Source organism: Anser anser (assembly GCF_964211835.1).
Source record: "Anser anser genome assembly, chromosome: 5".
In the NCBI taxonomy this organism is placed as follows: Eukaryota; Metazoa; Chordata; class Aves; order Anseriformes; family Anatidae; genus Anser; species Anser anser.
In genome coordinates this window covers 19,707,930-19,731,838 of record NC_139725.1, presented here as the reverse complement: position 1 = coordinate 19,731,838, position 23,909 = coordinate 19,707,930, and the positions used below count along the sequence as shown (strand labels likewise).

Here is a 23,909-nt window from a genome sequence, read left to right as displayed (position 1 = left end):
TTGCAGCTTTTCAATACTTAAAGGGGGCTTACAAAAAAGATGGAGAACAACTTTTTGCTCAGTCAGATAATGACAGGACAAGGGGGAATGGCTTTAAACTAAAAGAGGGGAGATTTAGATTAGAGATTAGGAGGAAATTTTTCACTTAGAGGGTGGTGAGGCCCTTGCACAGGCTGCCCAGAGAAGCTGTGGATGCCCCATCCCTGGAAGTATTCAAGGCCAGGCTGGATGAGGCCCTGGGCAACCTGATCTAGTGGGTGGCAATCCTGCCCATGGCAGGGGGTTGGAACTAGATGATCTTTGAGGTCCCTTCCAACCAAAGCCGTTCTATGGTTCTATGTACACCCACACTGGAAGACTGCTAATTTAGCCTGCTGAGCTCCTGACTCCTACAGCTGATTGCCTTGCGTATCACAAGTAGCTCATTCAAACCCATCCATGTTCCTCTAAGTTACAATCATAGTGCATGCACAGCAGCATTTCATTAAAATTACTAGTTGTCCTTATTACACCTGCACCCTGGTCACATTTAAATGTACATAGTCCTGTCTGACTTCTGGGGCAGGACCCTGCCATTTGTAATGATGGATTCTTATCAAGAACAAAGGCAAAGTCAGTAGAAGATCCTTCCTCTTCTCAATCCAAAGAGAGGTCTGTTCTGTGAGATGTTGAATCCCTGGCTCCTATCCAACAAGGCACTTAAACCACTTACATGTGCATTAAGTGACAGTGTTCATGTGCTTAAAGACGAACCTACATTTTGATGGTGGCTGGAGAGGATGCCAAGAATATAACATCCAGAGAAGCATTAATACAAGATACTGTATCTAAACTCCTAACTTTTAAGATTTTCAGACCTTCCATCCAAAAGACAGTTTCCAAATTTATCAATGTGAAAACAGATCGCTTAAACAACCACCCTCAGTAGTAGTTTTTATATTAAAATTTGCTTCTAGGTTTTGCAGCCTACTGTGTTCCACAGCAACAAACAATGTGATCTAGGGCTCAATTTCCAAGACCACCTAAGCAGGAGTGACAAATAAGACAGAAAGGTCCAAGAATGTGTATTTTTGGTGCATGTCTAGTAGTTGAAATACCCTTCTCTCATAGATGCTGCCACCAGATACTTCTCAAATTCACTGTTGTAGTTTAACCCTGGCAAGCAGCTAAGTATCACACAGCCACTTGCTCACTCTCCCCAGGTGGGATGAGTGAGAGAATCAGAAAGGTAAAAGTGTGAACTCATTAGCTCTAGCCTGGTCAAAACCATAACAATCCTCTCCACAAATATATATATTATTAAGGTATGGGGATAAGAAGTAACACAGTGTAAGTTACAGAGCAGGTTGCTGAGCAACCCATAGTCAGCACCAAAGGCACAAAATTGTGCAAGAATCTCTTGTAAACTAAGGTGTGCTTATGGACTACAGGTGGTAGTTAGTAGCATATCTACTTATTGGAAGTACTTAAGTGTTCCCAGAAATACTTACTTTACTCTAAACTCAGTTGACTGTAACAGAAAAATCCAACAGTTTAAAGACAAAATAAGCTTTAGAAAAGAGAAGAGCAAGACTGGCACGTGAATCAAATTGCTAGAGCCATCTCGTGCAGCAGTCTCAAGGCTGCATGCCCAGCTTGTCCTCACAAGCAGCCCAAATGCTCAGTGCTTTCCATTCAAAAGTCTTGTCCTAGGAAACGCTGAGCGAGGATCATGGGTCAAACAAACATGAACTTGGAGGCCTTTGGGTCACTCAGAAACGCACTCGGAGGCCCCTGGGACACACAGGAGCACAGAGGTCCCAGGGGCTACCCAGGAAGGCATGTGGAAGTCCCCAGGCCACACACGAACGCACTCAGGGGTTGCTGGGAAGCAAAGAATAGCACTTGGAGGTTCTTGACAGGCACCAGGAGGCACTTGGAGGCCACAGGACCTCACTGAGATGCACAAAACAACCACTGGGCCACACAGAAAAGGCCAAGGAGGCTCATGGGTCTCACTGAAAGGTATTTGAATGCTCTGGGACCACGAGGAAAGTAACACCAAGGACTAAAAGGTGAAGAGAAATTTCCTTGGACAACCCCTAGGCTGCAAAGTAAGGCACTTGGAGTCCTCAGGGGAGCACCAAAACGCACTTGGAGGCCCTTGGGCACCACAGAAAGGCAGAAGGAGCCCTGGAGGCCTCACTGGAAGGCCTAGGAAGTCACAGAATTGTAGGGGTTGGAAGGGACCTCAAGAGATCATTGGGTCTCTGGACTGCACAGAAAAGCACTTGAAGTCACACAGCAACATGCCCAGCCCTGCGTGACTGGCATGTCTGTGGAGACACCGTCCTCTGCAGTGTGCTCAGTGCAGCTGCAGGGCCTGGGCATGGAGACTCTGCACGCCAGCCTTCTCAGGCCGGCTGCATGGACCAGGAGACAGGAGCTTGGACACCTCACCCGCAGCAGCGTACACATGCCCTTGCATTCAGCAGCATAACCTGACAGATCCCAACTCCAGCTGTCTTTCAGTGCCTTCTGATGAGCGCAATGGCCCTCTGAGTGCCTTTTGGTGTGCTTTTGTTTGGATGAAAAAGACCTGGAAGTGCATTTGGCATTCCTCAGGTGCCAAAGCCCATTCTTGACAATTATCCTAAACTTTCCCTGACCCTAAAATTTACCCTAACCCAAAACACTAACCTTAACGCTAAACACTAACTCTAAACTCTAACCCTAAACCAAAATCAGGTGCCTTAGAGTACTAAACCCTAGCCCTGTCATTAATCATAACCCTAACCCCTAACTCTAGCCCTAATCCTAATGAGACTCAAATACCCAACTACTTCTAAACCCCTAACCTAACCCTAATCCAGACATGGACCCGCTTCTGGGAATCTTCAAGTGCCATCTGATGAGCACAATGGCCCTCTGAGTGCTTTCTGGTGTGCTTCATATGAAGCTGAGAGAGCACTGAAGAGCAACAGGAGAATTTGTGTTCGTTTTAGCTCTGTTTTTGTCAAGGTGAGCCCTCTGGTGGACACCAGGAGCCTTGGAGAGATTTTGACGTGCAGCAGAAGTGACTTTAAGGGCATACCAGAACTTTGAATGCAGTTTGGATACCAGCAGGGGCCTCTCTTTGTCTTTTGTTAGAATTTAAGAATGTGGAAGTAACTTTGGCAAACCGCAGGTGCCTCAGAGTACTAATCCCTACACCTACTATTTATCCTAACCCTAAAAATAGCTGAATTACTAAATGAAACCCTTAATGTGTACTAAACCTGTGTCCAAGAAACTGACCTACTTCCAATAATTTTCAAGTGTCCTCTGATGAGCACTGTGGACATCCAAGTGCTTTTCAGTGTGCTTCACCTGAATCTGAGAGGATTGTGAAGAGCAGCAGGGGTATCTATATCTGTTTTGATTCTCTGCTACAGACAAGTGTCGTGTGATGTGCACCTGCAGACTTGGAAGGACATTCTGTGCTCCAGAGACGCCTATGAGTACTTGTTGATGCTCACTAAGATCTAAAGTAATGTTCTGGGCATGCCAGGAATCTAAAATTAGGTATGGGAACAGAGCCCTCTGTGTGTCTTTCATTGGAATTAAAGAGCCCAGAAATGTCTTTGGTGTTGCCCAGGTGCCTTGGACTGCAAAATCTAATCCTGACAATTATCTTAAGCCTAAATTGATACTAAAATTTACCCTAAACCTCAAAAGGAACACTAAACTCTGAACCTTAAACTAAATTTAACCCAACTAATGCTAACCCTAACCTTAAACTACAAACCCTAAACCAAATCCAGGTGCCTCATCTCTATCATGAGCACCATAGCCTCTGATTGCTTTTAGGTGTGCTTCACCTGAATCTGAGAGAGCTCTGAATTGCAGCAAGGGGACTGCGATCAACAAGAATCTTTTGATGCACATGTGTGGCCTTAGAGGGTTTTTCTGTGCTCCAGACAGGTCTGTTGGTGCTTTCTGATGTGCACCAGGATCTCAGGTGACTTTCTAGGCATGCCAGGAATCTCCAAATGCATTTAGGTATGCCAACAGGGGTCTCTGTGTATCTTTTATTGGAAGTAAGGAATCTGGAAGTGCCTTTGATACACCCCAGGCGTCTCAGAGTACCAATATCTAGTCCTATAATTTAGCCTAACTATATCCCTAACACTAATCCAAATACTATGGAAAATCTCAAACATAATTACTTCTAAACCCCTAACCTAATCCTAAACCAGGCCACTGATCCACTTCCAGTGGATTAAGTGCCATCTGTGGCCCTCTGAGTACTTTCTGGTATGCTTCACATGAATATGAGAGGGCACTGAAGTGCAGGAGGGGCATCTGTGTACATTTCTGCCCTCCACGATGGTTTACAAGTATCTGCTCAAGTGCAGCATGGTTTTGCACCTGTCTTTGGTGGGTGCCAGGCCCTTCCGAGTGCCAATGCCTAACTCTAACTCCAACTGTAAACCCCCTATCCTAACATGAAGCCTTCTCACTATACCCAGCACTTACCCTGACTCACAGACTAAAAATAGTCAAGACGCAGTGTTCTATGAGGGCCTTCTGTGCAGCACCGTGGCCCTCTGAATGCCTTTGGTGTGCTCCAGTCCCATCTTAATGTTTATTTGTAACTCTAACCCAAATTCAAAACTCAATCATAACCCATACCCTAACCTTAATCCTAAACCAAACACTATCTCTAATCCTATTCCCTACCCTAAATCTTAACCCATTATCCTAACCTTAACCACCGTTCTAATCCTAACACCAGCCCTAACCCTAACACTAACCCACTTGCAGTTGTGAACAAGTTCCTTCAGATGTTCTCCATGGCTTTGTGAGTAATTTGTTGCGCAGAAGTTCCAATATTTGTTTGAAGTGTAAGAGAATTATAGAACCACAGAATGTTCAAAGCTGGAAGGGACTCAAAAGGATCATTGAGTCTAACTCCTGGCTCCACACAGGACAACCCAAAAATCAAACCATGTTTGATAGTGTTGTCTGAATGCTTTTTGATCTCTGTCAGGCTTGCTGCTGTGACCACTTCCCTGAGGAGCCTGTTCGAGTGCCTGACCACTCTCTGTGAAGAACATTTTCCTCATATCCAATCTGATCCTCCCCTGTCCCAGCCCCATGCCGTTCCCTCAGGTCCTGTCGCTGTCCCCAGAGAGCAGAGCTCAGCGCCTGCCCCTCCGCTCCCCTCGTGAGGGAGCTGCAGGCCGCCATGAGGCCTCCCCTCAGCCTGCTCTGGGCTGAACAATCTAAGCAGGATGTCTCTGGCCCTGCTGCTGCCTACCAGGAGCCCTCACCCCTCTGCTACCTGGGGCACTAAGACAAACAGCTTTATCTCTGCAGGGAGTGCAAGTAGCTTCTTCCCTCCAGCCAGCACCACCTGTATTCTTTCCATCCCTCAGCAACGTCATTGCTGCCTCTTCTTCCTTTGGCCACTTCCACTCTTCAGGCATTTTGTACTGCTCTTTTTGCAGCTCTTCTGGCCCTGCCTGACCTGTACTGACAGCAGGTGCTGGTAGCCTGTCCCTGAGGATGCAGGTAAAGCAGCAGAGACCCAGAGTCCTCTGTGCAGTTTTCAGTTTACCCCAGATATATTTTTGCCTTTTCTTGTCCGCTACAGGTCTTTGAGACTCTAGAGCCATCTGCACGTTGCTGAAGTACAGGATAAACTGCAAAATCTTTCACCCCAGCTAGCTCTTTTCTGCTTCTGGACAAAGCTCAACTGATGCCAAGGGTTGGGTTGGGCTTAGAGCACCAACTGATGTGTAGGTGCAAAGGAGCTGCCAGAAGAAGGGCAAGGCTGCAAAAGTTTCTTCCCCAAGTTTTTTTCCCCTATGCTATCAGGGTAGGGGGTGGTCCTCAGCCAAGGCTCTGGTAAGTCTTGGGTTAAGATCCCAGAATCTCTCTTTTATTGGCTCCCCCAGAGTCCTTGTTTTGCCTGGTGGTCTAAACCAGAGCAGTTGATTTGCCTTTTGATGCACCTAAGGGCCACCCATGTGCCTTTTCACATACTCTGTGGCCTTCAGTGTGCCCCTCCTTGTTAGCCCCTGTACATCCCCAGAGTTGCAGTAAGCAAATGATCTCTGTACTTCATTTTTTTTCCAAAGTCCTTTGTCTGTAATACAAACCTCTTATCTTCATTCCAACATGGAAAGCTGAGTGGAAGGCAATCTATTCAGAAGGCGCAGTTGATTTGTAGACTTCTTTTTTTTGTCTAAGCTAATCAATGCTTTTTTTTCCAAGAACTAGGAAAAATAATTTTATTTTCAGTGTTTTCAATTAGCCCATACCTTTATTATATTTTTACCATCATTACCACCCCTAAATGAAGGCTCCCTTAGATTTCTCAAACCAGTGCCACTTTGAGGACTTACAGGGCATGTTTCCAATTCTTATCTATTACAAGAAATTCTCAGCTGACTTCCCAGGAACAGAACCGAAGATGGTATTTTTCTAGAGGCGTACATGTAGATACATGTAATGTATCCACCCCCCACACACACTTCCAAGATGATTGCGTTGAAATGCATAGTTCATTTTGTACTACTTTGAAAATATATTGGAAGTGTACTGGGGACTAAGAATGCCAATAATCACAGCATTTCTATCAAGAGGGAAATATAGTATTGCTGCATACCAGCTTCTAGAATCTGTTCTGGTTCTGCCTTCATTAAACAGAAGAGAATGCAAATTTTTTCCCTAAAGAAACTAGGATGATTTCTTACTAGAAAATTATTAATACTAATACACATTTGCTTGCAAGTGCACAGTTCCAGGAATTCAGTTGCATTACTTCTTACTTTATTACTCATACATGCTACTGGATAATAATACTGTTATTTTTATATTTATGGCTAATAACCATAAATATAGCTCATGGACAGAAAACATTAAACCAATCTGAATATTTTATATTAGCAGCTGACTTTCACTGCTCTTACTACTTACTAATGCCCCCTTTGCTATAATTCCTCAAAAAAAATCCTTCAAAAAGGAATACAAAAGAAAGTTAGCCATTTTACTTATCAAAGAGCTTGGATCAGATTTGTAAAATATAACAGATCAAAGAAACACACATGTGAGGAATGCTCCAAAGAGTACCTAAGCAGGAGGCTAAAAAAATGAAATAAAGAAATTTGAAAAGAGAATTGAGCTTGAACTGCATTTTTTCCTGGCAACTGGGAACGCCTAGTGTTACGGCAAAGAGAATACTCTAGAGAACAATAATAGGAGCAACGCTGATGTTATTCAACTACATATTACAACTGCTATACTCCAAGTGTAATTTGTAGTTTATTATGATGTAAGTGCATTGTTGGGACACCGTGCTAATTCAAAATCCTGTGCAATTTCAAATGACTTCAAGTAAGGAAACATTGTATTAGGTGTTAAACATTACACATGAGGAGATTGGCATGAACTTGTGTGTGCAGCTACACCAGTCCATAGATCTGACCTGAACACATGCTCAGAACTGCTTCTTGGCCTTGTTTACTCAGACACTGTTAATAAAAAGTTTCTCCCTGATCTAACCATTCAGCTCCTGCTGGTCCTATTCACTTTTAACGTATCTGAACCAAAATATCAGGAAAGAACAAAAGAAATATTCAGATAACTTCATATCGATTGGAATCACTTCCTTCAGTTCTTATCCATTTTATTCTTCCTTAGAGTCCCTCGTTGTCCCTGCTCCTCAGCTTACTGGGGATGCAAAGACATAGTAGGCTGTATGTGGCACCATCAAACTTTGTCTTCCTATTTGTGTAGGTAGGCATCAAGCCACAGCTCTCCTGAATTCTTCAAAGAGCTGAGAGAGAGAGAATGGACACATTACATGTAGGTGCTTAAAGGAGTGTTGGTGAGGACAAGGGAAACAAGCATTTTAATGTGCTGTTTTGTAAGAAAGAACAAGCCAACCCCTGTTCTTAAAGCCCCAGTCTCTCCTATATCCTTCTGCAATTTTCTTCCCAATGTGTTAACTGTTACTTACTGCACAATGTCTGCAAAGGCGGTGAGCAACGGCTTACATTGGTACTCAATGCCATGCTTGGCACACAAGGACTTCACAAGAGGAGCCACCTTCCAGTAGTTGTGTCTTGGCATTGTGGGGAATAGGCTGTGAACAGGAGACAAAGTTCTCTTTCAGTGCCCCACAACAAATATTACCTTTCACATGTTCCTGTTCGTTATTACTTCCTAGGACTCTTACAGCCCACACTAAACAGAGCTTTTTTTGCTGCTCCTGTCTCCTCTTTCCCTATGGTGTGCTTGTAGCCCAAGGAACTCATAATATTTTCCTGCTTTACCCCTCCCTTATTTCTCTACTGTTGTCTCTCATATCTCTGTTTTTTCCAAATTAAGTGATACTTTAAACTAGGAGAATCCACTTTTGCCCCTTTTCTCCAGCAGTAATCATCTCCGTAGCTAACCAGCACAGGAATGGATGGGTCCATCCTTCAGTTGCATATCTCACTACTCCATCAGGGTATAAACAGGGTGCCTTGGCACATTTTCACAGATGCATATGAACTACCATTTCACAGATGTTTATTAACTACCACTTTGAATAAAACTTGTTGCTACCTGTATGTTTTAACAGATCCTGCCCATATTCCATTTTCAATCATAATTCCAATCTTCCTGTGGGTCCACAGTGAAGGTTTTGAATTAACACTATCATGCTCTTTAGGGTTTTTAGATTTAGACAAACTCACTGGTGCCAACAACAATTTGTAGGATTCAGAGCAGAGAATACGGTTAAAAAAAAAAAAAAACTCTCAGGATGTATACTCACTGATGTTCAATTTGAAAGTTCAGATGCCCAGTAAACCAGTCATTGAACAGGGACTGCTCAACATTACATGTTGCCTGGAGCTGGAGAAGGGGAAAAGGAAGGCAGAATTAGTACATGTTTGTGACTGCAGCCTTTTCCATTTGTCTCAAGAGCACACTATACTGTGCTACTCTGTTCTGTTGTTTTCTTTCAGCCCAAGCTGAGCTACCTCAAGGCAGGAATCATAATCCTCCTTCCCTTGTGCACCAGCAGATTTATACAGACCAGCTAGCATGGACCATGGTAAAACTAGGAGCTGGCTCTGTGCTCCCATGAATGCATTTGAATAACACAGTCAAAAATTTGTTCTGAGTCTTCTCAAACCTACATCTGCAGAAAAAGCAGAGACGGACAGGTGCTTCTGTGATGGCTTTACTGCTAGCCTCCAGTAGGTCACTGTGCAAAGACATGATACTACATTGACATCCTATCAGTGCAAAGGAGCTCAGCCAGAGCAGGACACAAACTTCCATCTCTGCAGAAGGAGAAAAAGTCCACCACTCTGTCCCTAAGTGCCACGTCCACATGTCTCTTAAATACATTCAGGAATAGGGACTCCACTACTTCCTTGGGCAGCCTGTACCAAGGCCTAACCAACCCTTCCATAAGGAAATTCTTCTTTAATCTAAACCTATCCCAGCTTGAGGTTGTTTCCTTGTGTCCTATCATTTGTCATCTGAGAAAGAGACCAACACCCACGTTGCTCCAACCTCCTGTCAGGTAGTTGTAGAGACTGATAAGGTCTCCCCTCAGACTCCTTTCCTCCAGACTAAGGAAGCCCAGTTCCCTCAGCCACTCCTCACATATTGCTTTTTAGTCCCTTCACCAGCTTCATTGCTTTTCTCTAAACGTGTTCCAGCAACTTTTTTTTTCCTGCAGTCATCCTATTAACCTTCACTTCCCAGTTACCAGCAGGATTCACCCTTAGTGCAATACAGTAGCTACTTGTCTTGTGGTTAGAATTTGTACCTGTATGGCCACAACTCTTAAGGTGAAAATATTTTACCTGGGTAGACACCCAGTCCAAATTCTTGTCGTAGTAAATATCCATTGGGATATGGTTCATCTGTGAAACCCAGACAAACCAGCTGCTCTCCAGCATCCTGTGCAACCAGACAAGAGGCCAGAATTCAGTAACAAGTAAATGAGTCAATGAGGAGCCATAGAAATGACAGCATAGCCAGGCTTACAAATGCATGGGAAAACACCGGCCTGATTAATCCAGCACCTGGAAGAACCTCCAGCACCTGTAAGTTTCATATTTCCTTATAAAACTCATCATTACTTGATATGTTTTGGTATAAAACTGAAATAGCCCTGCATTCATCCTGTTTTATCTGTAACTAAGGACCAAACTAGATAGAAACATTAAAATGATCTAACCATAGTACATCCACTGAAGGCTATGATGATGGTTAAAACATTTGCAAGCCCAGTGTAACCCTTTTTCCTGTTAAACGTTCTCTAAGGAGTAGCAGAACCAATTCCCGAAGCACTGAATGCTACATAAGGTGAGCATTTCTCAGTTTGGTAAGCATTCAATTAAGGCTCTTTGCTTTCACAGAAAATGATTAAGCAGAGTTTAACTTTTATTTTTGCCTTTTTTTTTTTTTTAAAGAGTTGGTAAAAGAGAACACGGAAGAATAAGGAAAAGGCAGACAGATGGAAAGAATACACGAAGGAAGGCTGAAGAATCTTTTAAAAAGATGTTACCTGAAAATAAAGTAATATGCCAGGAGACTCTTTATTTCTAATAATGATCCATAGGTAAAAAAGAATCTGATATAGAAGGTCAGCATCCAGGCCAAGTCCTACCAAACCCAAAAACAATAGAAAAGAAAATCATTGAAAATTGCATTTCTTATCTCTTTTTTCTAAGCATCATGTTTTATGTACAAGAGAACTTTCTACATTCCACTTCTGTAGGTTTTTGCTGTAGTTTTTTGCTAAATTGAATGATCTAGAAAAAAACAAGTTACAATAAGGTATCAATACTTTTTTTTTCATTCTGTAATTGAAATGAATTTTAGCATTCACTCCTATTAAATGGATTAATATGTTAGCAAATAGCTAGGCATTCAGAAACATGAGTTTAAGACTTGTATCAAATCACTGACTATGACTCCACAGTGAGCAAAGTGCCAGACCAGCTATTTCATTTTGCCTGGAAGTTGCTCTACCTTTCTATATTCATAACACATGCAAGAGAAGGAAAAATGAAGCACTGCCTGGCATAGGAAGCAATGCAAATTATATGCATACTGCTGACAAACAGAGGACAGCAGTTCCTGCAAATCCACATTCTCCTGTTTCTGAACACTGTGGCCATGCACTTCATGATTTTGCAAGCAAGGCAAGGCAGTGCAGGTCAAATAGCCCACTGCTTGTTTCCAGGCCTTTATCAGCAAGCTGGGGAACATAACGCATTTAGCAGAAAGGATACATAACCACTGAAAAACGCTACATAAACCTGACTGTCTTATTAGGCCTAACTGACAAGCACGCTGGGTCACGCAGCAGGGCCTGAGCTCTTGACTCCATGTTCAGGAGAAGGATTGGAAGCCCACAGCTAACCCCGTGGTTTCACAAACAGCAATACTTACCACCCAATACCTCTTTGTGTATGCAATATAAAATGTGTGGCACTGGAAGTAGGTGGGAAACAGGAGCGGAGGAAGAGCTGTAATGGAGAAATCATTATCACTGGTAATATCATTTCCTGAATGACCGATACCAAATCACAAACTGGAAGCAAAGGATCCCTGAACAACTACTTAATACAGATAGTAGTCTGAAGCATTTTAGGGCTGTTATCATTCAGAAGCTTCTGGATGATCTCAGCATGCATCAAAGACGACTAACATTTAGTGATCCTTCAGCCTGCTGGTCTCGGGAGGTAAAACAGAGATAATACGAGAAGCTCTCTGAAGTTTGACTGCAGCTCAAAAGTAAGATCTATAAGCCCCATTAGTAATCAGTGTTGCAGGAGAATGAAGATACTCACTAATGAAAAAGTATTTGTGCTGGTGATTATATGGCATGTATTTTTTCTTTTTGATTCCAAGCTGTGAAAATAAACAATAAAACAATGAGTAGAAACTAAGTAATCTGTACAGATAGCTTGCCATTTTCCATTTTTCTTCCCCAAAAGGCACCCTTCTTGCACACTTTCCACAGCCATCATTACTGTCTCCTTCTTGTGTACCTGTCCTACTACTTTACATACATATGCTTTTGCTATAAATCCTCACTCCAGTGATTGCTTTAATGCTTTACTCTGTGAAGTCCTTCAGAAATAAGCAGTTAAGCAAGCCTGAGACTTTTCTTCAGTAGGAGAAAAGTGAAATGTGATTGCTGAAAAGTAGGTCTACATATACTTAAGACATACATTGGGACATAGTAGGAAATAAGCTACTGTCAGATACCACCATTATCTGTGTTGGAAAGGAATAAGGTAGTAAACGCTATACCTGAATGTTTTACCCATTAAAAGATGGTGTGACACATAAGCATGAGTTATGATAAAAATTAAGAGTAAAGTGAGGTGAATTTTAATTGTTGAATCTCTTGGTTTTGTGTTCCTTGTTCATTCATAAGTCACTTGGCACAAGCTTATATACCACAGTACTAAATTATATTACCAGTCAAAACCAGTTGTTTTCTTTGTTTTCATTTTCTACTTTTTTCTCTGATTTCGTAAACTTAAGAGACAATTTAATGGAAGAGAAAATAAAATCACTGCTGTAGTTCTCCCGACAAGGCTTCAAAAACTGATTAACTTGTGCAGTAAAAGGGCTGCAGCATTGTCCTCTGCTGTTGCTCCTGGCAGTGGCCTAGCAGTACAAGCTGAGAGCATTTTATGTAGTCAAATGACTTCTGCACATGAAAGACACTTGACAATAACCAGTCTCAGAAAACTGCAGAAACAGCCAGCCACTGGATCTTCAGCGCTGTTGTGCCAGCTGCCTTTCACATCAAGGCATACACAAACCAGAGCAGCCTGCATCTATGAGCCTTAGACATTAGTATTAAGAAATAATCCCAGACTAACTGCATACATGCTTTATATTAATGTTCACAAGTTACCTAATAATCGCTAATTACTGAGTTGTTACAAAACCCAGTAGGTCATTAAGTTGCTATAACCATTAGTAGTCTTTTTCCTGCTGGATTTTCCCTCCCATATGTAATGCACATTTGTCTCTTATTTGTTTACAGCAACTTCTCAAATGCTTGAGCGATTTTTAAATAGTATAATATAAATTATGACCTGCTCGCAATGTCTGAAGAAAATAGATGAAAGTCTTTTTTTTCAGAAACTACAATCACGGTTTTAGATATTTATGATATAGTGTGCTTTTTGTTGAGTAGGGTGTTCTTCTCAGTTGCTAGTACATGACCACTTGCACATGCACACACAGACACTGACCTCCACAGAGAATTTCTTCCCCAAAGTAAACAAGAACGGGTGCATATCAATATCAGGATCTTTCTGGAAGCAGTTGGGTTTGGCATGGTGTTGGGAATGCAAGAGAGTCCACCATTTGGCTGACGCTCCCTGTTTAAGTGAAGAACAGAGCATGAGAACCACAATGCTCTCAGAGCCAGATTCTCTCCCTTCTTCGCCCAGTGCTGAGCACACTTCTACAGAATCTTCAGAACACACACTTTTGCATGAAGGCCATCAAATCAAGTAAGTTGTTCCAGGATGAATCACTTACAATCAAGTGGCACATGACAAACTTATGCAGCAAGTGGTTCCACTTTGTCTTCCTGAAGACTGAGAGATGTCCTAAATCATGTTGTAGCCATGAAGCCTGGACCTGAAAGAGGAAAAAGGAAATTTTGGGAGTAGCACAAAAGAGGAATCAAGACCATCATTACCTCTAAATTCGAGAGACATGGATTTGATGGATGGACCACTTGGATAAGGAAATAGTTGGATAGCCACACTTATAGTTGTGGTCAATGGCCTGATCATAGAATCATATCACAGAATCATGGAATTGCTTGGGTTAGAAGGGACCTTAAAGACCACCTAAATCCAGCACTGCTTCCTTGGGGGAGAATGCCACCCACTAGATCAGGTTGCCTAGGGCCTCATCCAACCTCACCATCAACACTTCCAGAGATGGGGCATTCACAGCTTCTCTGGGCAACCTATTCCAGTGCCTCACCACTCTCTGAGTAAAGAATTCTCTCTTAACATCTAATCTAAGTCTCCCCTCTTTCAGTGCTAGGACAAGGGGGAATGGTTCTAAGTTATCTGCCTGTATAAAAAGTCACAGATCGCCTTTAACATCCCTTCCAACCCAAAACACTCTATGAGTCTTTGAATAGATCTTGAGGGGAAAAAAAAAAAAAGCTACAGATGAGGCATACTGGGAGCTCTCCACAATTAAAAATTTCCTCTTTGCACCTTCTGTGAAACAAAAGTCATGTAGAAGTTTTCATGTTAAGCAAAGGAGAACTATACCAAGTAAGGCAATGGAGAGCTACAAAACTGCAATAGTATGTGTATGAAAGTTGACATAAGTCCATGCATACATGTTGTGGACTCTATTGCTTACCTGAGAAATGGTCATCATCACCAGAGAGACAATAAAGGGCATTAAGGATGTTCCAAAGTAGAAGAGAATGAGCCAAGCAGCAGTATCCAACAGGAGGATGTGAGCAAGGTGCAAGAAGAAGAAGAGTTTATTTGGCTTCAGAAGTCCCATTTTCTCAACACTGGCACGCAATTCACGGAAGTCTTTTACGAGCATTTTCTGTGGAAAGCACAAGTGTTACACATTCCCTGCTCCTAGAGTGTAGTGCTGCAGCCTTAAAAGCTAATAAACATTTCAAGCAAGGAAAGAAAGATCAGTCTGTTCAAATGAACAAGAGCTGGACTTGCACACCAGTAAACTTCATCACTGCTCTCCTACAGCTACTCAATGCCTTTGCCCAATAAAGTACACAGAGCAGAGGAGCAAGCAGAAGCCACTACAGAGCAAAATGTCTGTACCCCCACCCCCTAAGACTATGTCTAGCACCTGTGCTTCTTCCATCATCTCCTTGACAATAATATAGGGCTCATGCAACAGATGTTTAAGGCTGTAATATCTTCTGAATGCTACTGGTCCATAGTCACCAGAGCCCAGCACTACTCAGACATTGCCAGGCAATAGTGAAGACATGTAGATTGAATTGGCATCCAGAACCTTTCCTCAAAGAGTCAAAGTAGGGGGAAAAAGTGTGTGTGTGTGTGTGTAAAGCACCTCTACTGGAAGGCATACTGTATGCATATGATGACGTTATTCCTCCTCTGCCATCACTTTCACCAGATCAATGCATGCCTTCACTTTACCCTTCCCACAGTTAACAGGGGAGGGTCAAACATCTGTACAAAAAATTGAACTCATAGCCCAGCTGACCTCACGTTGGGCACTGAGGAAGTAATATGGAAGAAGTGACCACAGTACAGGTGCTAGACCAACCTACCTTTGTCTTTACCAGCTCAGCAGATACCTTACAAGCCTAGTTCCTGTCTCCACGAAGCCCAGCCCAAAGGAGACTGCCAGACTAGTTTGCCAGTCATTTCTGGAAAATGGAGTTTGCAAGGAGCAAGGCACATGCAGGCTCTAGTGCAGGCCAGCTGTGGGAAATCAGTAAGGCACAGCCTCACATGGATAGAAAGTTCATGAGGTTCCCATATATATAGGAATTATGAACATGCTGTTCTGGGAATTGTTTCTAATGCCTGGGTTACGTGACGCCACGTGTTACCTTGCTTCCCTTCAGCAAGGAATTATGCAAAGGAAGAGTCAGGGCAGACAAGGAGGAACAGGAGAAAACAGTCTTGGATATAGGGGAGCAATTAGGTGCATACAACCCTGTGGACAATTGCACTCTAAGAGTGATTCTGGTCTATTGTCTGCATGCCAAAGAAAGGAGAGGGGTGCAAGATTGGTTATTCACACATTGTAATCATCCACAGAGGCACTGTTGATGTCACAGTTTGACCCTGAGCCTGCTACCATAGGCTGTCCAAAAGGGCAACGAATTAAGTTTTACAGTGTATTGTCAAGGCTAATGCACTCTACCTGCATTCTATCCCTACAGATACCTACAACAGAAGGAAATACAGCCTGAAAAGTTACTATCTGTTGAAGAGAACTACTAAGTGGTTGGTTAGCTCTTTCTCAAAGCAGGGGAAAGAAAAGGTGGTAACTAATATTCATGAGAGCCAAAAAAGCCTCTATAATTTATGTAGTTGCTGTGATAAAAATTTCTTAGGAATCTCATTCTCTGACAAATAATGTGGATTTAGACTAATACTCATTTAGGATTTCTAAGTAGTAACAAAAAATTTTGAAGAAGCTGGATCCCATTGTTCTAGAAAATACACTGATCTAGAAAATAAAGTTCTAATCTCAGAATATTTGCCTTTAATCTTTGATTTATGAGGATAAACTTACATTTTTAGTGGGCTCAATACTGGGTTGATCTGGTGCCAGCTCCCCGATCAGCAGTGACTTCAAGTACTTGTTCACCAGCAGCTTGTCAACATGGAATGCTACAAATGCATCCTGAAAATGCAGAAGAGTAAAGATAGAGATAAGAAAAACCACTGTGTTACTAACCTCAATCTCCTCAATACGCTGTGCGTGCTAAAACATCCATGGTGGAGGAACCACAGTGACAAAGACCTTTCTATCTCCCCATTTTTTCACCTTCCCCTCTGTCACCTTTACCCTAATCTCTTCTTAAATGAGATTTTATTATTTAACTGGCAAACAGAGGAGGTCTGGCTTCAAAGACTGAAATTACTATGGGTATGCAAGCTGCATAATACAAAATTGAATTTAACTCAATTACATGCCTAAAGTGGAATTTAGTTTCCTTGCCTTTCTTCCCCTTCTAACCCCAATTTTAGTGATCTTTCACTCACCCTTTACAGTCAGGTGTCCAAAATACCTTTCATCAGCAAACTAAAAACATATTTGTTGTAAATTTATCAGAAGACTGTTTGCCTTTTAATTCCAACTGCTTAAAAGAAAAAAAAAATCTGGTGGTTCTTATTCATAGACATGAGGGATTTTCACCTTTCAGAAATATACCCTTCTCAGACAGTAAATTCTTACTTTTCCCCAACTAGTCAAATAACAACAAGACTTCTGTTATATTAAGGTTAAGTAATGATGGAAAACTAAACTACGAGTAATACAAGCTCTGGAGGAGGAGATGGACAGGTGATAGCAATGAGAAGCCTGCTTTAGGAAACATGTCACAGCAACATTCCAACCAGCCCTGGGTAGAGAAATCCACTCCCAAATTAACGAATACAGGATGGGTTTCACTGAGGTCTAAGTGATGTAGGGAGCTTTTTTCTAGCACTTGGAGGTATTCGTACAGAAATGAACGCAAGGATGCAATTTATATGAACAGGCCTGGTTAGGTGTTACTGATCTCTCACAAAGATATAAGCATGAAAAAACAACAGTGTGATAGCTTCCAGGCAGGGCTGGGGACAGAAAGGGCAGAAATACAGAGGAGGAAACAACTTCACTGACAGAGAGAGCATGTAGGGAGTAGCTGGAGCCCTGAAAGAAACAGGAGTATGCGCTGATATGCCACAGCTGAGGCTGAGCTGAGCTGTGAATTCACTCTGTGGGAACGAAACTCCTCCCAAAGATTCTCCAGCTGTGGAAAATTGCTTTTATACATCCAAGCAAACACCTTCAACTTACTGCTCTTCTGACATGCCTGCCTTTGCACCATCTTTCATCTGCATCAATTTTGTCAGTCTAACCAGACCAGACTAAGTGTTTTACTGCATTCCAACCCTGCAGGGCTACCCTGTGCAAGTGTGTATTAAGAATGGTTGTGTGACAAAAAAAAAAAAGTAAAATATTTGTTCAGCTAATCCCTTTGAGCAAACTGCTACAGAATCTGTCCTATATTCTGAAATAATTCTGAAATAACACAGGCCTGGGCAACTGCATGACTAACTATGCTGCATATATGCCTCAGACTAAGTACCGAGCACACAGTCGCTATCACAGGTGAATCTCTGCCAGCAGTTCCAGCAGTTAAATTCAGCAATAAATCCCAGTTTTAACAACAAGCAAGAAGCGTCTCTGCAAAACAGTCTACAGCAAGTAACTGTACTTCATGATGTTGCAACACTACACATTTTTACAGTCTTCAAAACTCAAGCAAATTTGGTTAAACTGCAACCCAACCTCAAGACAGTCGTTCCTGTTTCCTAAGTCACTTCAATCCTTAACTCTGCTTTTCTACACTTTGTGACAAAACACCTCAACAAAATTAGCATTAACAGGACTCTTCTTTACAGTTCTGTGCAGTGCGACCCTTGCTAATATTGTGACATTAATCGTACTCAGTATTTCCACTCCTCTTCTCAATTTTGTTAATTAATGCTCCTTCCACTTTTTGTCTCTGCATCCACTGCTAACTAAAGGGCTTGTGAGATTCATACCATCTCATGAACTCCACTGAATACTGAAGAGGAATTTCTTACTTCATTTACAATGTTCAGGTTGTAACTCAGTGTGGAAATAAAATTTGCTCCAAACAAGATAGTTCAGGTTCACGTATAATCAGGATACACAGTAGAGCACAGAATTCCACAAACTCTATTTTATCTTGCTTCTGTTATAGATTGACCAATGCCAACTTGGCTTTTTCTGCTACATTATCCTGTAGTCTAGGCATGCCTATAGCAAATATTCCATCTTTTACTTGCTTTCATGGGTTTTTCTGAGGCCGAGCTGCACAGCTTGCAAGCACACAGAGTTCAAGCAGGACAAGATACTCCAGTATCACATCTATCAATTAGCTTTGGAATTAAAAAATCTGAAGATTCTGCCCTGTCAGAAACAATGATGCTACAGTTATATTTGTTCTTCAGCCTCTCAGAAGCAAAAGGAAAACCCTTCCTATTAATTTTATTTGGAGGCCTTGAGCTACAGTTTCATAATATTCCCCCCTGCCTCTTTCTGTACACATAGAGCCACATATTTTCCCATTGCAGTGTGCAGCCTATTTCACGTGCGCAAGTGTGAAGACAGTTGAGCTTGTGTCACACGAAACTGGCTGAATTCAGATAGGGCTTTTTGTTTGGATATGGCATCAACCAGTAAGAACCAGCTCAGATCCTAGAAAAAAAGCGCCTGTATTTTCCATGTTCATCCGTTATCTGGGGATATCCAGCATCCTAAGATGAAAGAAGTCTGACAGTACTAACTAAAGCAAATGAATGATGGAAAATATGGAATGCAAAGTGTTGCTAATGCAAGATTTGAAGTTTAAACTCAGTGGACTGAAAATTATTATTATTTTTTTCATGAATATCAGTCATCCCCTACATGTGAGAGATTCAGAAACTATTTGCCTTGGGTTGCTTTTCAAAATACAGAGCAAGGATGCAATCATGTTTGTCGCATCTTTGTATAGATGCCGATTTACCACTATTTTCAGCATAACCTGTATACACCAGAACACCAGAAGTCCAGAGAATTTGCTGAACAATTTTCTGTGCTCCCCCAGGTTTCCATAGCTTTAAAGATAGTGGTCAGACAGGAAAGGTGATGAGCAGATGCCTTTTTGCCCCCAGACTAACTGACCAGCGGTTTGACATCAGCTAGCCATCTGATTCTTCCAATTTTGTTCATGCCAAGGATCAGAGGGACTATGGGCAATAACTGCAGCGACTTTCCTGAAAAACTGCTTGGGAGAGCATGCCACCTTCACTTCCCCTCCAAATTAAGTCGGGGAAGCACTTTGGAAGAGATTCCTTTACTAATATAAGGAGAGCAACTACCTAAGTTGCCACAGGGCTGCTGCAGTACCACTTGCAGATTCCTCACCGTATGCAACCACTGCAGTATGCTTCCAGTAGCTCCAAAGCGAGCTCAAGAGATAAGAGCCATCCTGAAGTCTTCGTCTGGTTTACAACCACAACCCTGGTGCCCCCCGCCTTCACTGCCCTCTCCATCCATCCCCAGCCTGTGACATCCCTCACCGTGACATCCTGCCCGGCGTGGCTGCCGAGGAGCCGGGCACCCCCGGGGTGCCTCCTGTAGAAGTGGCTGATGTCGTACACCTTCCTGTCGATCACCAACCACCGGTCCTGGGGTGGGGGACCCCGACCTGAGCGCTGTGCGATCTCCTCCCAGGTGAAGCAGCGACGGGGCCACAGGGCTGAAGCAGCCACCACCGGGTCTGGGTCCGGGTCCTGGTCCTGTTTCTGGTCCCGGTCCGCAGCCACCCAGTCCCCATCACCCTGCAGCAGCACCATCCTCCTGTTGCTTCTCCTCAAAGGCAGCCACCCTGCCCTGTATCTCCCCAGGTGTATGAGGGCTGAGTCAAGCCCCGACCCGCCCCCCAGCCCACGCCTCCCTCAGTTTTTCAGCCCTGAGAGAAATGAAGAGTGTGCCTGGATGCAGGCAGAGCCCCTCCGGGCTTCACCTGTTCCCCAAACAAGCAGGCAGACAGACTTGCCTCCTCTTCCCTGCCCTGACCACTGCATTGCAATCCAGACATAAAAAAAAAATGCACTACTATTGAGTGTCAGACCTCTTAGTTTCTTCTCACCTAGCTCATTTTGTTCCCAAGATGTGCTTACTGTGCTCTCCAACAATCAGGGAAAATTTTGCTTAAAATATACCTCTTGTTATCTCCTCCAAGAAGGATGAATGTCTAGAATGCAGAGAAAAATGGGAAGGATTCCCCAAAATCAACATTTTTCTCAGGGATGGAGAAGTCAGGATATTCCCAGGAATAATCAAAACACTATTTTCTGATGCAATCAAACAAAGAAAAGAAGATATTCAGCAAAACAGTGATGTAGCACGCAGCATTGCAACCTTCCAAAAATATGGTATGGATCAGGTTTCTACAGCTCCAAACAGGATGAATTAATCCTGTTTTATTTTATTTTTTTTTTTTTCCTCAGGCATTCTGACAGCTTTAACTTGTAGCAGTAGTACTACTTGGGTATCACTGGAGTGGTAGAGAATTTGAGGATGATCTTCTTTTCCACAGCCCGGTTGCTAAATGGATGGCTGAAGAACTGATACTTTGGCTAGAGCAACTGGGCCCATGGGCTTCACATTATAAAGAGAAATTTAGGAGGTAACTTGTTACATTTCCCCCAAAATATCCCTCTGCATCTCTGTTGGGATATTACAGCCTGTGAACCCCTTTGTAAAAAAGATGATTTATATACTAAGAACAGGCAGGGAGGAGAAGGCTTCCACAGTGCCCTTTGCACTGAAAAGGCTCCTCAGGCCTCCACATTTTATGCTTTTGTTACCTTGGGTAAGCCTTAGATGGCAAACACAAAATGTTACGTGAGGTTGTGATGGTAGGCTATGAAACTGTTCTTTTCTTCCCTCCCACTTGTAAAATTACTAACTATTGGGGGAAAAATAGTACTATTAACTCCAGGAAATTAGAATTAATTACAAAATAGCACTTGGTTCAGCTTTTCCTATGTTTCTTAAAAAGTCATAACATTCACGTAATTTTCTCTTTTAATTTAGCAACAGGCCATAAAGTCATGAAAATATTGTAAAAACACACCTGAATCAATGATTTCATTGTTCCATATAAAGAGAACTCATGTTAAAGCCCGTATCAACATCAGTCAGGATAGAGAAGCACACAATTAAGATAATTTTCAAAGGATATTATCAAATCTGAAAAATTAATTTGTCAGAGTTACTATCATTACATAATTTGCTTGATTTAATTCCTACACATTTGCAACATTTCTCACACACTTACTTGCATTTTGTTTTCCTTTACTTTTGAGTCTGCTTGGGATAATAAAGTTCTCACTTGGTAATAATTCTGCAGTGTGTTTTGTTTCTTCTCCCCTTTTGAAGTAGGCAGTCAGAAAACATCTTTTTCTTCTTGTTCCTGGGCTTTGCCATCCCTCAGTCTTACTTTTGGTACTTTTTACAGACTATGTTTGAGATAAGCCATCTCCAGTGCACCAGTACACACCTTTGGGACTACAGCATGACTTGTTCCTTTCAACATCCCTCCTACATTGAATACTCAATGTTGAATATTCAGCAAAGACGGAATTCAGCTCCCCTTGCCCTATGCTGATACTTCTTTATCTGCTTTTTCTGACCATAAATTCCACAGGAATTTAAATAGCTTCAACAATATGACTGAGACATTTCCTATTTTTCCTGTTTCATCTTTATCTCTACCTCTCTGAGGATACTGAGATGGCCAGGGAAATCTAGCAGTACACAAGAGAATTAAGGTCACATCCCTTTGATACTTTAACTTTTTAGTGATTCACAGGTTACTAAGTAAAATACCTGAGAAAGTACCCTTTTTTTCCCCAATAATCTTTTACATAAAGCTGCAGGTACCACTGGATCACTAAGATGGGTGTGGAAAAGACCCCCCTTACCCCCTGTACACTATGGCTTTTAGTACACTGAGTACCCAGTGTTACTAAGTGCTTAGCTGCACTTAGTAAGCTTCTTGAATGAGACCAGAGTAGAAGATGTGTATGCCTTTAGTCTCCTACAGGTGTAAGGTAAAAAACCAAAAAAATAAAATAATAAAAAAAAACATGATTCATTCAGAAACTGTTGGTTGGAAACTTTAGTGAGAGGTATTAAGCAGCACTGAGAACCTGCCTCTTTCAGGAGATAGTTAGCCAATCTATTAAGTACTTTCACGTATGTATGTGTGTATGTATGTATGTTGAACCCTTGGATAACTGAACCTTTAATTACTCCAGAATGCACCACATAATCCAGTCAGAGAACAAACTGTCATATGGTTTGTATGGAACTCATGACTTTACCATTCCTCTCGGTCTATAGACATTACTCTGAAAAAAATGCTAATAATAATTGCTAATGTATCAGCCAACTGATACAATTGAACAATACATTTGGTAACAAACAGGTCATTAATCTGAACCACAGCTATCTATTACATGCAGCTACTCAATTTTTTTTTTGGAACACCCTCCCACCCGCCATTAAGCTAAACTTACGTATTTCCAGTATTGCTGCTGTCTGTTTTCACATTTTGCAATGTCATTTCACAATAACAGATCAAGCTGCTAAAAAGATAAACATCAAATAATGACTGGAGAATCTACCTACCTGCTATCCAGTTCTCTCACGTATCCCACATCTTGTTCTGTAATCCATTCTTCCTCTCCTTTCATCAGGGTGAAGTGGAACAAACCTGCATCATGGTCCTGTCTTAAACTCTTGTGTTATGTCAATGCGTAAATCATCAAGCCTAAAAGTAAAAAGAGTTTTTGGGGTGGAGCTAAATGAATCTTGAATACAGGCTAGAGTTTGAACATTGATTTTCCAGACTGAACTGTTGCACCTCATAATTGATTAAGATACTTGCTGACTCCCAGAGGAACTCGGTTAGTTCCCTTTCTGCAGGCCATGGACCACATGGCAGATTCTTGAACACCAGAGAAACATTAGCTAGATGAATGACACCAAAGTCATATCTTTAGCCTTCTTTAGCATGCACAAATGCTGAAAAATTAGTCTTGTATTCCCACATAGAGTACGACTTGAATACTGATGGACTCCATAATCAATTTCTACTTTTGGAAAATGTCCTAATAAGTAATCCAAGATGATTCGAGCTATAATAGTGCTTGCATTTCTGCTATGCTTTAGACTAAATATGTCCCTACCTGCTAACACACTATCTGGGGGGATGTTCTTTTACTCTGGCAGGAAGGGCAACTGACAATATATTTGCAACAGTTTGCCTATGACAAATATTTTGAATTGTTATGAATGACAAGAAAGAAGATAAGGTATTGATTTGCTTGATAATCAGCATATCGGACTCAATGTGCCTTCCTCCATTTGCTATTTTGGACTGGTAGAAAATCAATTCAATGTATTGCATAGGCTGCTTCCTTTGTTATTGTAACTGAGTAAAATCTTTTGATGGCTTACTCTTTCATTACAGTTGTGTGGGCAATGGTAACAATTTCAGTAGCACTATGTTGCTATGAATTTCAACAACACAACTAACTGATGTGTATAGCCAGAAC

General features: G+C 42.0%; 1 protein-coding gene across 1 annotated transcript; it reads right to left on the bottom strand.

Moving 5' to 3' along the window:
* Positions 1 to 6,269: 6,269 nt before the first annotated feature.
* On the bottom strand, positions 6,270 to 20,230 carry LOC310900452 (acyl-CoA (8-3)-desaturase-like). Its single transcript, XM_083838482.1, has 12 exons — positions 19,860 to 20,230; positions 16,291 to 16,401; positions 14,401 to 14,598; positions 13,552 to 13,653; positions 13,260 to 13,388; positions 11,835 to 11,895; positions 11,434 to 11,510; positions 10,544 to 10,641; positions 9,837 to 9,933; positions 8,792 to 8,871; positions 7,988 to 8,113; positions 6,270 to 7,804 (listed from the first exon to the last, which is right to left on the bottom strand). Exons 1-12 carry the CDS (start codon positions 20,133 to 20,135, stop codon positions 7,753 to 7,755), a joined length of 1,407 nt encoding a protein of 468 aa, XP_083694608.1. The 5' UTR covers positions 20,136 to 20,230; the 3' UTR covers positions 6,270 to 7,752.
* Positions 20,231 to 23,909: the final 3,679 nt, after the last annotated feature.

Excerpts from the sequence above, each read along its gene's own strand:
- LOC310900452 (XM_083838482.1), bottom strand. The coding sequence starts at position 20,135 with ATGGTGCTGCTGCAGGGTGATGGGGACTGGGTGGCTGCGGACCGGGAC. Across the intron at positions 10,642-11,433 it reads ACACAAAGAGGTATTGGGTG|GACTTGGCCTGGATGCTGAC; the intron begins GTAAGTATTGCT and ends TGGGTTTGGTAG. Across the intron at positions 9,934-10,543 it reads GCATATTACTTTATTTTCAG|GATGCTGGAGAGCAGCTGGT; the intron begins GTAACATCTTTT and ends CTGGTTGCACAG.